General features: G+C 44.0%; 1 protein-coding gene across 2 annotated transcripts in view; it reads left to right on the top strand.

Moving 5' to 3' along the window:
* LOC106607578 (tau-tubulin kinase 2) overlaps nucleotides 1–16,315 on the top strand; it is a 29,348-nt gene extending 13,033 nt beyond the window's left edge. The window contains exons 11-15 of one of the 2 annotated variants that reach the window (XM_014204652.3): nucleotides 1,962–2,172; nucleotides 8,806–9,005; nucleotides 9,614–10,034; nucleotides 10,557–11,272; nucleotides 11,670–16,315. In XM_014204652.3, the coding sequence (XP_014060127.3) occupies nucleotides 1,962–2,172; nucleotides 8,806–9,005; nucleotides 9,614–10,034; nucleotides 10,557–11,272; nucleotides 11,670–12,033 (1,912 nt within the window). In that variant the 3' untranslated portion in view covers nucleotides 12,034–16,315. Of the gene's footprint in view, nucleotides 1–1,961; nucleotides 2,173–8,805; nucleotides 9,006–9,613; nucleotides 10,035–10,556; nucleotides 11,273–11,666 lie in introns of both variants that reach the window. The other variant, XM_014204650.3, reaches the window with a different exon arrangement.
* The last annotated feature ends 348 nt before the right edge of the window (nucleotides 16,316–16,663 follow it).

The raw sequence follows: 16,663 nt of genomic DNA, 5'->3' as shown, positions 1-16,663 counted from the left end.
AGTCTCCCAGTCCCTGCCGCTGAAAAACATCCCCACAGCACGATGCTGCCACCACCATGCTTTACTGTAGTTATGGTGCCAGGTTTCCTTCAGACGTGATGATTGGCATTTAGGCCAAATAGTTTAATCTTGGTTTCATCAGACCAGAGAATCTTGTTTCTTATGGTCTGAGAGTCTTAAGGTGCCTTTTGGCAAACTCCAAGCGGGCTGTCATGTGCCTTTTACTGAGGAGTGGCTTCCGTCTGGCCACTCTACCATAAAGGCCTGATTGGTGGAGTGCTGCAGAGATGGTTGTCTTTCTGGAAGGTTCTCCCATCTCCACAGAGGAACTCTAGAGCTCTGTCAGAGTGACCATTGGGTTCTTTGTCACCTCCCTGACCATGGCCCTTCTTTCCAGATTGCTCAGTTTGGCCAGACAGCCAGCTCTAGGAAGAGTCTTGGGGGTTCCAAACTTCTTCCATTTAAGAATGATGGAGACCACTGTGTTCTTGGACCTTTAATGCCGCAGAAATGTGTTGGTACCATTCCCCAGATCTGTGCCTCAACACAATCCTGTCTCAGTGCTCTACTGACAATTCCTTAGACCTCATGGCTTGGTTTTTGCTCTGACATTCACTGTCCACGCTGCGACCTCATATAGACAGGTGTGCCTTTCCAAATCATGTCCAATCAATTGAATTTACCAATAGTGGACTCCTATCAAGTTGTAGAAACATCTCAAGGATGATCAATGGAAACAGGATGCACCTGAGCTCGATTTCGAGTCTCATAGCAAAGAGGCTGAATACTTATGTCAATAAGGTATCTGTTTTACATTTTTAATACATTTGCAAAATTTTCAAAAACCTGTTTTTGCTTTGTCCATTATGGGGTATCGTGTATAGATTGCTGAGATTTTTTACATTTATTTAATCAATTTGAGAACAACACTGTAACGTAACAAAATGTGGAAGTCAAGGGGTCTAAATACTTTCTGAAGAAGTGTCTTCCATCTGGCTACTCTACCGTAAAGGCCTGATTGGTGGTGCTGCAGCGGTGGTTCTCCATCTGGAAGGATCTCCCATCTCCATTAGGAGATGAATATGAAGTAGAACATTTTAAAAATTTGTTGCTTGATATGGATTATTGTAACAAATGTCCTTTTGTGAAATATATATCTTGACAGGCTAATGGATATATATTTTTGTATTTATTAGGGATCCTCGTTAGCAGCAGCTACTCTTCCTGGGGTCCAAACACATTAAGGCACTTAAATTACATATCAAACAAAAGATTAAACAGTACATTATTACATTGCTACATATCTCCAATACAACATTTTCCACACTCAACGCTTGATAAGCTGTCCCCTTATTCCACCACTGCGCACTGTGCACATGCATGGTCATGGCTGTGTGTGAATTTACGCACACTCTCAAGCAAACGTTCATATTGATAAATCTCACACTTTGCGTGGAAATGATCCCACGCAAGGTTTACGCACAGATTTTTGCCTATGCATGATTGATAAATGATGCCCCAGATCTTTTCAGAGCTGATCTTACAGGTCAGATGGAGAAATGTTATGTTAATACATAACTTTGTTTGGCTTCCTGTTGGTTGGTGTGATGCAGAATATTTGTGTGAATGAGTGTAATTGATGCCTAATTGGTCAACATTTGCTGATTTGACTAATACCTTCCTTCAAATCGACATGGTATAACTTTTGTCCCACTCACGCAATTCAATCCATGGGTTGATTTTGTAAAATCTGCCAAGCTTTTTTGGGTGGAAAGGAAATCTGTATATTCGGTCAGCGATCCCTTGGAGACCACCGGCCTAATTTGTCCTCTGGAAAGACGCAGCTGAATGATTCTCTCTCCTCTCTGTCCCTTTTCCTGTCCCTTTCCTGACTCCCTTTTTTCTCTTTCTCCTTCTCCCTCTCGAACCCCTTCCCTTCCTCCTTCTCTATCTCCCGCCAGCATGGCCAATGCCTCGGTGCTCCCCGCCGAGCTGCAGAGGGAGAACACTGAGGACGTACTGCAGGGCGAGCGCCTCAGCGACGCCGACAACTGCCCCCCCATCCCGGCCCAGCACCAACGTGCTGCCCAGGGTGTTGACGTGTGGGAGGAGATGGACCGCAACTGCAACCACGCCGCAGCCCAGCAACAACAACAACCTCTCATCAGGAAGGTCAGGATTGGAACACATGCATATTTGTGAAATAATCAAATATTATTGACCATATAAATAAATACTTTGGTTTTAGACAGGAAGACACAATTATGGCATGCTATCAAATGAACACCCTCATTAGTTTCCCTTTACTGCTGCAGTGTAGCCAACCTTGTCTACTTCAACAGGTACATTTTCTATACTGAAGACTGTATTTTCAATACTATACTATTTTTATGAATTTTTTATTTTAATTTACCTTTATTTAACTAGGCAAGTCAGTTAAGAACAAATTCTTATTTACAATGACGGCCTACCAAACGGCCTACCTGCGGGGACGGGGGCTGGGATAAAAAATAATATATACAGTGGGGAGAACAAGTATTTGATAACCTGCAAAAATCGGCAGTGTACTTACAAAGCATGTAGAGGTCTGTAATTGTTATCATAGGTACACTTCAACTGTGAGAGACGGAATCTAAAACAAAAATCCAGAAAAACACATTGTATGATTTTTAAGTAATTAATTAGCATTTTATTGCATGACATAAGTATTTGATACATCAGAAAAGCAGAACTTAATATTTGGTACAGAAACCTTTGTTTGCAATTACAGAGATCATACGTTTCCTGTAGTTCTTGACCAGGTTTGCACACTCTGCAGCAGGGGATTTTGGCCCACTCCTTCATACAGACCTTCTCCAGATCCTTCAGGTTTCGGGGCTGTCGCTGGGCAATACGGACTTTCAGCTCCCTCCAAAGATTTTCTATTGGGTTCAGGCCTGGAGACTGGCTAGGCCACTCCAGGACCTTGAGATGCTTCTTACGGAGCCACTCCTTAGTTGCCCTGGCTGTGTGTTTCGGGTCGTTGTCATGCTGGAAGACCCAGCCACGACCCATCTTCAATGCTCTTACTGAGGGAAGGAGGTTGTTGGCCAAGATCTCGCGATACATGGCCCCATCCATCCTCAACACGGTGCAGTCGTCCTGTCCCCTTTGCAGAAAATAATGTTTCCAACGCCATGCTTCACGGTTGGGATGGTGTTCTTGGGGTTGTACTCATCCTTCTTCCTCCAAACACGGCAAGTGGAGTTTAGACCAAAAAAACTCTATTTTGTCTCATCAGACCACATGACCTTCTCCCATTCCTCCTCTGGATCATCCAGATGGTCATTGGCAAACTTCAGACGGGCCTGGACATGCGCTGGCTTGAGCAGGGGGACCTTGCGTGTGCTGCAGGATTTTAATCCATGACAGCGTTGTGTGTTACTAATGGTTTTCTTTGAGACTGTGGTCCCAGCTCTCTTCAGGTCATTGACCAGGTCCTGCTGTGTAGTTCTGGGCTGATCCCTCACCATCCTCATGATCATTGATGCCCCACGAGGTGAGATCTTGCATGGAACCCCAGACCGAGGGTGATTGACCGTCATCTTGAACTTCTTCCATTTTGTAATAATTGATTCTATACAGTGATGTTGTTGGTCCATCTGTAACTGCAGTAATGCATATTAACAATGTGTGCAACACCACTGAGACCCAAATAATATGATATCGATTTCATCTTTACTTAAACTTAAAGCTCAACTGATGGCAATAAACATCTTCTCTGATAAAAAAAACTGGCCAATGTGCTATGGATATTAGACAAACATTTATTCTAGTGCTAGAATTGAGTAGAAAGTATAAATAGGACAGTTTTGGTCCTAAATTCAGTCTTGTCCAAAACAGAGTTTTGTAAGTGAATTCGTCATGACTTGAGGGTTGGGTTTTGATTTCGACAATGCTCACTTGCCCACTAACACGGAATACACAGCTGCAGTGATTACGTTCTATCACAGTTCAATCGAGTACAAGCTTAACTGAATGAACAACAGACAGTGCAATATGACATTTTATTAAATCGTTTGGGGAATAGGCTCTACTTCAAGGGAGGATCCTCAGAGCCAGATGAGGGGAAAGGAGTTTCAATGACGGGCCTTAAGATTATTATAGCTGATGGTGGATGGTTGTCAAACTGTTGCTGACAAAAAGGAAGTGAGAACATGGGTAAGTTGACATATGACTACATCCCAAGGTTTACACCCATTGGTTGAGAGAGAGGAAGGTGATAATTGCAGGATTGAGCCCCTAAGTTAAACAACAAGCGTGAGGAATGTGCATTATTAAAAATCTAATTTACAACTGCGACCTGGCCAAGATAAAGCAAAGCGACACAAACACAGAGTTACGCATGGAATAAACAAGCTTACAGTCAATAACACAATAGAAAAAAAGAAAGTCTATATTCAGTGTGTGCAAATGGCGTGAGGAGGTAAGGCAATAAATAGGCCATTGTAGCGAAGTAATTACAATTTAGCAAATTAACACTGGAGTGATAGATGTGCAGAGGATGATGTAAGTATAAGTACTGGTGTGCAAAAGAGCAGAAAAGTAAATAAAAACAATATGGGTATGAGGTAGGTAGATTGGATGGGCTATGTACAGCTGCAGCAATTGGTTAGCTGCTCGGATAGCTGATGTTTAAAGTTAGTGAGAGAAATATAAGTCTCCAACTTCAGCGATTTTTGCAATTCGTTCCAGTCATTGGCAGCAGAGAACTGGAAGGAAAGGCGGCCAAAGGAGGTGTTGGCTTTGGGGATGACCAGTGAGATATACCTGCTGGAGCGCGTGCTACGGGTGGGTGTTGTTATCGTGACCAGTGAGCTGAGATAAGGCGTAGCTTTACCTAGCAAAGACTTATAGATGACCTGGAGCCAGTGGATCTGGCGACGAATATGTAGCGAGGGCCAGCCGATTAGAACATACAGGTCGCAGTGGTGGGTGGTATATGGGGCTTTGGTGACAAAACGGATGGCACTGTGATAGACTGCATCCCATTTGCTGAGTAGAGTGTTGGAGGCTATTTTGTAAATGACATCGCCGAAGTCGAGGATCAGTAGGATAGTCAATTTTATGAGGGTGTTTGGCGGTGTGAGTGAAGGAGGCTTTGTTGCAGAATAGAAAGCCGATTCTAGATAAAATTTTGGATTGGAGATGTTTAATATGAGTCTGGAAGGAGAGTTTAGTCTAGTCAGACACCTAGGTATTTGTAGTTGTCCACACAAGTCAGAACCGTCCAGAGTAGTTATGCTAGTCGGGCGGGCGGGTAGCGAATGGTTGAAAAGCATGCATTTAGTTTTACTAGCATTTAAGAGCAGTTGGAGGCCACGGAAGGAGTGTTGTATGGCATTGAAGCTTGTTTGGAGGTTTGTTACAGTGTCCAAAGGAGGGCCAGATGTATACAGAATGGTGGCGTCTGCGTGGAGGTGGATCAGGGAATTACCCGCAGCATGAGCGACATTGTTGATATATACAGAGAAAAGAGTCGGCCCAAGAATTGAACCCTGTGGCAACCCCATAGAGACTGCCAGAGGTCCGGACAACAGGCCCTCCGATTTGACACACTGAACTCGGTCTGAGAAGTAGTTGGTGAACCAGGCGAGGCAGTCATTTGAGAAACCAAGGATGTTGAGTCTGCCTATAAGAATACAGTGAAAGCCTTGGCCAGGTCGATGAATATGGCTGCACAGTACAATCTTTTATCAATGGCGGTTATGATATCGTTTAGTACCTTGAGCGTGGCTGAGGTGCACCCGTGACCAGCTCGGAAACCAGATTGCACAGCGGAGAAGGTACGGTGGGATTCGAAATGGTCAGTGATCTGTTTTTTAGCTTGGCTTTCGAAGACTTTAGAAAGGCAGGGCAGGATGGATATAGGTCCATAACAGTTTGGGTCTAGAGTGTCACCCCCTTTGAAGAGGAGGATGACCGCGGCAGCTTTCCAATCTTTAGGGATCTCGGACGATACGAAAGAGAAGTTGAACAGACTGGTAATAGGGGTTGCAACAATGGCGGCGGATAATTTTAGAAAGAGAGGGTCCAGATTGTCTAGCTCAGCTGATTTGTACGGATCCAGGTTTTGCAGCTCTTTCAGAACATCTGCTATTGTGCCGTGCTTATAGGCAGGTAAAGGTAAATATGTGAATGACCTGTACATGGTTAATAGGAAAGAGGAGAAGAAAATACTCTATGCTGATAATGATCATGAGCATTCAGACCTGCCTTCTTGATTGAACTTTCGTAAACTACACAACACACAGACCGTGTGACAGATATTCCCAGCTGGCAGCAGATCGGACTTTGTTTACATAAGACAACACGTCACCAAACATGTTAGCTAGAAATAAAATTGCTCTTGAGTTAGGAGAGTGTGTGGTAAATTAAGCCAAATGGTAAGTTGAGCCACCCTTGTTTCTAGGAAACTATACACAAAATGTATAATTTGATCAAATATTTAGGAAGAGGTCATCATTTCATGGAGTCTGTGAAGGAAGAAACCACATGGAAAAAGTGAGGTCCAAAAAAACTTTTTTCACAAAGTCAAATTAATTTATTGTGTTCGAGGTTTCATGATGCTTGTATCTAAACCAAAGTAGATAATTGTTGGTTTTATTTATATACACTACTGTTCAAAAGTTTGGGGTCACTTAGAAATGTCCTTGTTAAAACTGGCCTTTAAACTAGTTGAGTATCTGGAGCGTCGGCATTTGTGGGTTCAATTACAGGCTCAAAATGGCCAGAAATAAAGACCTTTCTTCTGAAACTCGTCAGTCTATTCTTGTTCTGAGAAATGAAGGCTATTCCATGTGAGAAATTGCCAAGAAATTGAAGATCTCGTACAACGCTGTGTACTACTCCCTTCACAGAACAGCCCAAACTGGCTCTAACCAAAATAGAAAGAGGAGTGGGAGGCCCTGGTGCACAACTGAGCAAGAGGACAAGTATATTAGAGTGTCTAGTTTGAGAAACAGACACCTCACAAGTCCTCAACTGGCAGCTTCATTTAAATAGTACCCGCAAAACACCAGTCTCAACGTCAACCGTGAAGATGGGTCTCCCGGTCACGGCATGGGTCTCCCAGTCGTGGCAGGCTGCGACAAACCCGTGTCTGTAGTGGCGCCTCTAGTGACGCCTTTTGACCACTGCACCACTCGGGAGGCCAGAAAGTAGATAATTTAAAGTTTTTTCTATACATCATTTGGGGTCTCTAAGCTTCAGTATGAGGTCCTAAGCCTAGCATGGAAGTGCATTCTTGTCGTTGTGCGGGCAAATATAGTCGATGTTTGCCTTGGGGTAAGTTGAGTCAATGTCAAGTTGAGCAAATCAAAGTGTTTTTCCCAGGCGTAATGCCAGGCATATGTTTAGGTGTTAAGCCGGTGTTAAAAGCTTAAAGATTAAAAGTTTAAAAAAAACTTGATTGTCTTGAATTGTGTTTGGGAAATAAAGTTAGTGGTACTTTTTTATTCAGTACAGAAATGTGTAGGCGGCTTAATTTACCCTGCTGAATGTGAAGAAAAGAAAAAGGTACTTAACCCACTTTCCCCCCATCTTAGATTCATTCTGACTATATTGAGGAAGAGACACTGGCTTTGTTCCCATGGCAGGGGTTCTCAAAGTGTAATGCACTAGTTAGAAGAAGTGTCGGAGTCAGGCGCAGGACACATGGAATGAGTGTAAACAAAATACGTGTTTACTAAAATACATAATAAAACTTCTTCCAAATCCAAAAATACAGGATCGGGGAACAACCCCTCCAACAACACAAAACAGGAAACAATCACCGACAAGACAAAGAGGAAATGCAGAGGGTTAAATAATGAACATAATTAGGGAAATCAAAAACGGGTGTACACAATAAAGACAAAACCAAACAAACAGTGAAACATCGATCGGTGGCAACTAGTAAAGCCGGTGATGTCGAACGCCGCCCGAACAAGGAGAGGGGCCGACTTCGGCGGGAGTCGTGACACAAAGTTTTTGGGGCCAGGGACCCCTTTTGGGATTGAAAATTCATCAGTGACCCCCTCATAATCAGAACACAACTAATATCTTATACCTAATATCAATATAGACATTTTAATTGTCGCATGCGCCAAATAGAACGGGTGTAGACTTTACTGTGAAATGCTTGCTTACGAGCCCTTCCAACAGATGCTGAGTTAAAATATTTTGCCGTTTTGAAAGCTTAAATTAGTGTTTATTTTCTAAAAAAAATACAGGAATGTATTCAGTTGAATAATGGATAATTGGAGTGCTGTGGATACCAATATCCCTGTAAGCCTCCCAGGCCCATGTTGCCCAAGGTTAAGAAATTGTAGATGATTAGTATTACATTGAATTGAATTACACCATCTAAAAGTATTCCACAGAGAACAGAGAGAGAGAGGGATCTGGCTGCGAACCGCTGCAGTACCACATCCATGAACCCCACTTTGAGAACCCCTGTCCTATGGTGTCTCATGGGGGAAAAACATCAGTAACTGCCACATCGAACCACACCCAAGACTGCATTTCTTTTTTTGTAATGAACAACAGAGATACAAATGTGGAATCAGTGTGTTCAGTCACTCTTTTAAGACCCAGCAATATGACCTGACCATAGACAGCAAAAGCAATCAAAGATCTTACTAAGAGAGAAGCAAGAGGCTGAAGGAGATTAGCCTCTTACCTTGTCCTCTTTGTGTGTGTCGGAAGTCACCTGGCTTTGGTAACGTTTGCGCTGTACTTCCAACACCTTTTTTGTGACAACTACATTGCTTACCCCTTCTCCAGGTGGTGAATGAGGACGAGCACAGCCAGAACCAGGGTGGCAACCAGAGCCAGAGCTCCCCCAGACGGGTGCGCTCAGAGACCATGTTTCTGGACCGGGCGGCCCCCCTGCTCCGGAGGATGAGACACAGCCAGAGCCTGGCCTTCGAGAAGAGACTGGCTCCCGAACCCAAGCCCACCATCGAACGCTTCCTTGATGCCTAGTCAGTAACTTTTACCATTCATTTATAGTCGTTTAATAGTTTATATTGTTCTACAGTGTACAGTAGGACAGTGGTTCTCAAACCTCTCGGGGGGGGGGGGGGGGGGGGGGGGGGCAGACATTTCACAATTTTGTTTTAGTCTTGAACTACAAGACCTGATTCAGTACTCAAGGTGATTAGTTGAATCAGTGTGCTAGCTCTGGAATAGATAAAATACTGCTGGGGGTCCCGGAGGAGAGGTTTGAGAACCACTGCACTAGGCACAAGGCAGAGGGATATGTATTAATTTAGTCCTTAAACTACTGTATACAGGTTTTTGTTTCAACCAACTTTGAATTTGTTGGACTGTTCATTGGCTAGTCCAGGGGGTGTACTTGTACATCAAGCTGCCTCATGCTACAGAAACCGAGGATAAGCTCCTGCTTCTAGCTTGCACAAGCCAAGGCTCATGCAAGGCAACTTACTTAATCTCTCTTGTTGGAATGTTCATTAGCTAGTTATGCAGATTTTACAAATCTTTTTTTTTTTTATCATTTCCATTAGTCAACTTTAAAATATTTATTAAGCAATTACTCATGTCAAATCCCAATTTTCTTTTATATTTCCAGTCTGGGGAATCAGCATCCACAGGAGCGAGAGATCACCATCCCCGAAAGCGGCGGGGGGCGGGGTGAGCAGGTTGGCACCCCCTGTGACGAGGACCAGGCGACAGAGACTCCCGACCAGGAGGAGGGGGCTGGGGCCCTGAACCTCAGTTCTGTTCCCCAGGAGGGAAACTCCCAGGATTGGTTGATGCTGGAGCAGGGGGGAGGCAGCGGGGCCTCGGGGGCAGCCAAGCCTCCAGGAGACTATGCTCTGGATGGGAATAAACTAGAGGTGCATTCAGAGGCTGAGGTCCAGGACCACCAGCCTCCCTCAGCCCCGAGCAGCCCCGTCCTGTCCCACATGGCCCTGCCCTGTACCTGGTTACTGGGCGGCAGGAGGCTGCCTGGGATGCTAGGCCACATGGGCCGAGCCCAGATGGAGCAGGTGAGTACGAGCAAGGCTTTGGCAGAATAAGAATTGCTCACACATATACATACAGTTGTATTCTGGGCATTAAAATGTAATTTTTTCAAAATGTCTTGCTGAAGTATGGCCCTGACGGTGCAGTTACATCCATTATGAAGGAAATGTTTCTTACTCCACTGCAGTACAGGTTAACTTTTGAAGAACTGTACACACACCAGATATTCACTGACATGAACATAGATCTGTACTTCTCGCTTTTATCCAAAGCGACTTACTTAAAGTGCATTCATCTTAAGATAGCTAGGTGAGACAACCACATATCTCAGTCGTAGTAGGTCAATCTTTCCTCGATACAGAAGTTATCAGCAAAGTCACTGCTAGTAGGAAAAGACAAGTGCAATTAAAAAAATGTATTGGGGGGATAGAATAAGACTGAGATGTCTTATTTCAGACATTTTCAGAAGATGGGCAGGGACTCTGCTGCCTCCTCACCACCTCTCACGTCCATCTCCCAATAATCTCTGGTCTGCCTCTCCACAGTCTGCCAACCCTGTACCACAGTCCCCTGTGATGGAAAAGAGTGAAGCCATATCACTAGAGGCCCTGTCAACCAAACCCAATGACCCCCGAGAGGTCAAGGTTGACGAGCTGGAGATTGTCGAGTCAGCCCCCAGCCCTGTGCCAAGCCTCATTCCAGCCCACCTCGCAAACGACAAAGACCCAGAGAGCGACTCAGGCCTCCCCGACCGTTCCTCCGAACCCAACCAACACCCTCAGATGGAGAAAGCCGGAAGTGCCGCGGAGAGCACTGGCACCTTCTCCTCCTCCCCTCCCCCACCCACCTTGGTCCTGCTGCGAAGAGAATCCCCCTCCTCGCCCAGATTGAGCCGCATCCCCATACGAGATCCAACCACCGTCCCGGATTCCCCCACTATGGACCGCCGCCACCGCTGGAGCAGCCCCGTGCCTGGCTCGCCCTCCCACTCGCCCTCGCCATCGCTCTCCTGCGACAACCTGCTGCCCTGTGGCGTCCGGGAGAGGTTCCTTTCCTGCTCAGACCGCGGCTCACGCTCCGACTGGCTGGGGGAAGACCGTGACTCCCTCTCGCTCTCCTCCTCGGGCAGCAGGAGTAAAATCCCCCGGCCCGTCATTCACCCTCTTCCGGGGCTCGAGCAGCAGCAGCTCTCCTCCTCCAGCAGGTTCCTGCCTCGTCCGCCTCCCGGGAAACCGCCCACCCGCCCAGCTGTAGACAACAGGTATGAAGAACATGGTATTATGGCACAGCACTGGGCCACGTTTAATAGCAAACTTTATGGAGTGTCGCAGATAGAAATGTCATGAATGAAACTGATGTACTTTCTTATTCGACAGCTATTCAATCTGAGGCATGTTTACTCTACGTTATATATGTATCTGAACATTCCACAACGTTGTGCCCTGCCAAACGCAAGACTAGTAGGCTGTGACAGTAAGGGTTGCGTCCCACATCACTGATGATAGACAATTTTTTCTGTGTGGATTGGTTTAGGAACATATCGGTGCATCCTACAAATCAGAATGTATAGGCATGAGTGTCTGAATAATACATTATAGTTGCAGAATTGTTTGTTTTAGTTTTTAAAATCCAACCCCTTCTGTTCTCTGCCCCAGTAGGCGCCGACGTTTCCGGGTGCGCGCTAGCAGCACCAGCGACGCCGACTTCCTTGCCAGTCTGACCCAACTGATGAATGACCGCGGCGGTGCACTTTTCAGTCCGGCGCCACACCCCCGCAGCTCTTCCTCCTCTCTACAGCGCTCACTCAGCTCCTCCCCCTCACGTCACGAGCTCCGTGAGGGGGGAGGGGTCTTCCTGGGGCGTAGCCGCTCTCCGTCCAGCTTCTCGGGATCCCCTCCCCCTCCATGGTACCCCCAGGACAGGCTTAGTGGGTGGCAGGGGATCCCATGGGGCGCAGGGCCCGGTGCCAGAGGGAGGGGCCCTAGCCACGAGGGCAAAGGCAGCGGCAAAGTGAGCCGATAAGTGGACAGAATGGGTATCAGTGTGTTGTTCAGTAGGGCACACCATTGTAAAACATTTTGCAACGATATATCCGAAATGAGCGTTTCTCATTGGACACGTTCAGCCAGGGCCTTGTCAGCTCATTAGGCGGCTACCTATGGCGGCAGATTGACAAGGGTGGCATTTTCTGGGCTAAACTGAACAAGATGCACCCCCAACAACACAACCTCAAATAATTCTGCCCTAAACAATGACAATTTCTCTCAACCAGTGACATATGGGCTTTTTAGGTGAGCGCTGATGCCGCCCTGTGATAAGCAGTTCCCACTTTGTCAAAGGCAGGGGCACAAAGATTTTGCTTGTCCATTCCCAGCACTGGGCGCTCCACCAACGTTCTGTTAAGAAAATGATCTAACATAAATCATGTAGCAGATATAGCCAGCGTAAAAACATGAGCCAATCACAATAATTACAGCAAAATGTCAAGAAAATTGTATGCTATTACACTACTTTATAATTAACGCATGTCAGAGGCATGACAAATTAGCGAATAGACTTGAAAACGGGTGGTAGAGCCTACAGTCAAATGTGATGTGGTTCGACGAGAACAGTGACATTTTGCCAAGGCAGAGACGTGGCGACATGACAATAGCCAAATTTGTCATTTCACTTTTTGTTTTTTATGTTTAACAGATGTCTCTTTCCATTCACCACTGTTTGGTGTCTGGTAATATGTTGCAAGTGGATGAAAGTACACGGGTAGCCTATGAAGGAGCCCGTTGAAGGGATTGTTTAACAATCGGATGAAAACATTTTGACTGGTTGTCTTTATGCCACTGTAAAAGGTAATGCATTTTAAAAGTTAAATAACAGATCTTTACAACTAGGCCCACTGAGATCCTATTGAATTAATAGGGACTCTACATATCATTCTATGATTAGGCCCGTTGAAAAATGTTGGTGCACGCGGTTGGTCCCGTACCGGGAAGAAATGAATTATACTTTCACCCCTGAATATAGCATATGGTAGGAAGAGTATGTGGCCTTTTCTGTAGCCTACAGGCTGGAGATAAAATGAATGACAATGTAATGAGATGGACACTTTTTACATCATACAGGTTTCTCCGATCAAATACCCTAATCTAAATTGCGTTGACATGTTAAACAACATATCCTAAAAACAGGACAGGACAAAGTAAAATGGACAATATAAAATTGATAATCAGGCTACTCACAACTGCTGTCCAGAAATGTCACCCTGTGGGCAAAATGTTCATGATCAGTGGTTTAAAGTTTGTATCTGTTCATTTTTGACAAGCTGATCATGGCGAAAAATAAAATACTTCTGATTTCCCGCTGTGTAAACATATTGCAAATAGGCTCAGGATAACTCCTGATGAAGTTGTGTAGCTGATATTCAGAGCTGAAATAGCCAAGTTTATTAGTCACAGGAATCAGGACTAATAAAGCCAATGCAACGCCTGTTTTACAAACGGTGGGTCTTCCACATGGTTGGGCATTGATAAAATTCCTTTGCAGACCAACACAGTAGGCTTCACCCTAGTAAGCATGGGCCGACGTCTACTGGATGTCTTTTTTTGGTCCTGTCCGGACCTGCCGTCTTTTATTGGTGTTTTACAAACGGTAGGCCTACCAAATAGATGGGCATTCATAAAATTCTAATTAGGCGACACTGTAGGCTACACCTCAGTAAGCACGGATCGATGCCGTCGACTTTTGGATGTCTTTTTTGGGGGGGTCCTTTCTGGACCGGCCTTGATTTGCACATCCACGGATGTTGGTTTATAGTCCGGTCCAGACCAAATCATAGACATCTATCTTTGGTTCAGATTTTGTCCGGTCTGGACCGTCTTTCATTTGTCTCGCCTAGGGCGACAGAACAGCCAGGACCAGCCCTGCTTTCAGCAGGTACATCTCCGTTTCGTCCCCACTGCACACGACCCAGGCGGTTACTATGGTTACTCAGACTGTCATAATGTATGTACAGAGAACGTACTGTATCTGATCCATTCTTCAACTTTGACAGCATGTGTAAATATATATGATCTACTACGGTACTCCAGGGAATGTACTGTATGTAATGTAAAATGTATGATAGAATGTATCTATTTATTTGATGTGTCTCGAAAAATGTACTTGAAAAATGTAGCTTGATTCCAGCGTCGGAACATCAGATTTCCAAAAAACATTGAGATGGTCTACTCTTTCTCCCTGACCCCAGTCCTGTGTTCTTAACACTATGTATGTATGTATGCCATGAGACCAAAAAGATCTGTACTGTATCATATGAGGGATCTAAAGGAGGTCGCCTTGTATATACAGTTGAAGTCGGAAGTTTACATACACTTAGGTTGGAGTCATTAAAACTAGTTTTTCAACCACTCCACAAATTTCTTGTTAACAAATTATAGTTTTGGCAAGTCGGTTAGGACATCTACTTTGTGTATGACACAAGTCATTTTTCCAACAATTGTTTACAGACAGATTATTTCACTTATAATTCACTGTATCACAATTCCAGTGGGTCAAAAGTTTACATGCACTAAGTTGACTGCCTTTAAACAGCTTGGAAAATACCAGAAAATGATGTCATGGCTTTAGAAGCTTCTGATAGGCTATTTGACATAATTTGAGTCAATTGGAGGTGTACCTGTGGATCTATTTCACGTCCTACCTTCAAACTGTGCCTCTTTGCTTGACATCATGGGAAAATCAAAAGAAATCAGCCATCAACCTCAGAAAAATAATTGTAGACTTCCACAAGTCTGGTTCATCCTTGGGAGCAATTTCCAAATGCCTGAAGGTACCACGTTCATCTGTACAAACAATAGTACGCAAGTATAAACACCATGGGACCACGCAGCCATCGTACTGCTCAGGAAGGAGACGCATTCTGTCTCCTAGAGATGAACGTACTTTGGTGCGAAAAGTGCAAATCAATCCCAGAACAACAGCAAAGGACCTTGTGAAGATGCTGGAGGAAACGGGTACAAAAGTATCTATATCCACAGTAAAACAAGTCCTATATCGACATAACCTGAAAGGCCGCTCAGCAAGGAAGAAGCCACTGCTCCAAAACCCGCATAAAAAAGCCAGACTATGGTTTGCAACTGCACATGCGGACAAAGATCATACTTTCCTGACCTGGGTCTTTCAAATTGACAATGACCCCAAGCATACTTCCAAAGTTGTGGCAAAATGGTTTAAGGACAACAAACTCAAGGTATTGGAGTGGCCATCACAAAGCCCTGATCTCAATCCTATAGGACATTTGTTGGCAGAACTGAAAAAGCGTGTGCGAGCAGGGAGGCCTACAAACCTGACTCAGTTACACCAGCTCTGTCAGGGGGAATGGGCCAAATTTCACCCAACTTATTGTGGGAAGCTTGTGGAAGGCTAACCAAAACGTTTGACCCAAGTTAAAGAATTTAAAGGCAATGCTACCAAATACTAATTGAGTGTATGTACACTTCTGACCCACTGGGAATGTGATAAAATAAATAAATGCTGAAATAAATCATTCTCTGTACTATTATTCTGACATTTCACATTCTTAAAATAAAGTGGTGATGCTAACTGACCTAAGACAGGGAATTTGTACTAGGATTAAATGTCAGTCATTGTGAAAAACTGAGTTTAAATGTGTTTAGCTAAGGTGTATGTAAACTTCCAACTTCAACTGTATGTACCGTTTAAAAATATATATAGTAATTGTATAGAGAGCACTTCAGTGCTGTTCAATCAAACTAAATGTTAATCTTATTGCACCAACATATCAGCATTCATTTGTAATGACCAGGGAATGTAGTCCCATCTAAACTCCATTCCTACTTTCCCTAAAACTACTAGATGAAACATGTATTTCAAGCTATTTAAAAGATCTCACTCTCTCTGGCATATTAACAATGTAATTCTGTGATTTTATTGCGAGAAAATCTCTTCTCTTATTAACTTAGGTGATGTGGAAGTCACAATGTTGGAATGTGAAAAAAAAAAAAAAAAAAAAGCACTCATACTGAATTAATGTAAGACGTGCATGGATATCATCGCAAATATATGTGTTTTGTTTAAATAATTTGTAGTGTCCGCTAAAACAAGATAAGAGCGTCTGCTAAATGACTTAAATGTAAAAATGTATTTTTTAATAAACTGGTCCCGATTTTAAATACATTCATCATGCAGACCAGCAAAATTGGAGTCTATTTGTACCCCCCCTACTGAATAACTGATATCATGATTTCAGAAAATCAAATAAAGTATACATTTGGCTTATAGTGAACTATATGAAATGAATGTTCAATGTAGTAGGCTACCTACCCTTTTGTCTTTATTATGTTACGATTCAACCAACAAATGTGTACAAGGTGTCAAGTTCCACCCCCCCTCCCAAAAACAAACATTTGTTTCACTTAATATTCATATAAAAAACTATACTGTCAAAGTGATTTAATTAAACAGACGTGATCTGTAACAGTTGTTTCTCCTGAGCAGCAGTCTGTTTGGAACCAATAAGGGTTCTAAGCCCTAAAACATGTATTTGTCTGGAAACCTAGGCCCTGTCCCGAAACAACCCCTAGCCCCCAAAACCTCAAACTTGATGTATATCTGTAGGTAAATGCAATATGGTAGA

This window comes from Salmo salar, chromosome 06, assembly GCF_965601325.2.
Source record: "Salmo salar chromosome 06, fSalSal1, whole genome shotgun sequence".
In the NCBI taxonomy this organism is placed as follows: domain Eukaryota; kingdom Metazoa; phylum Chordata; class Actinopteri; order Salmoniformes; family Salmonidae; genus Salmo; species Salmo salar.
Note: the sequence above shows the minus strand (reverse complement) of the source record. Positions and strands in the feature narration are given on the sequence as shown.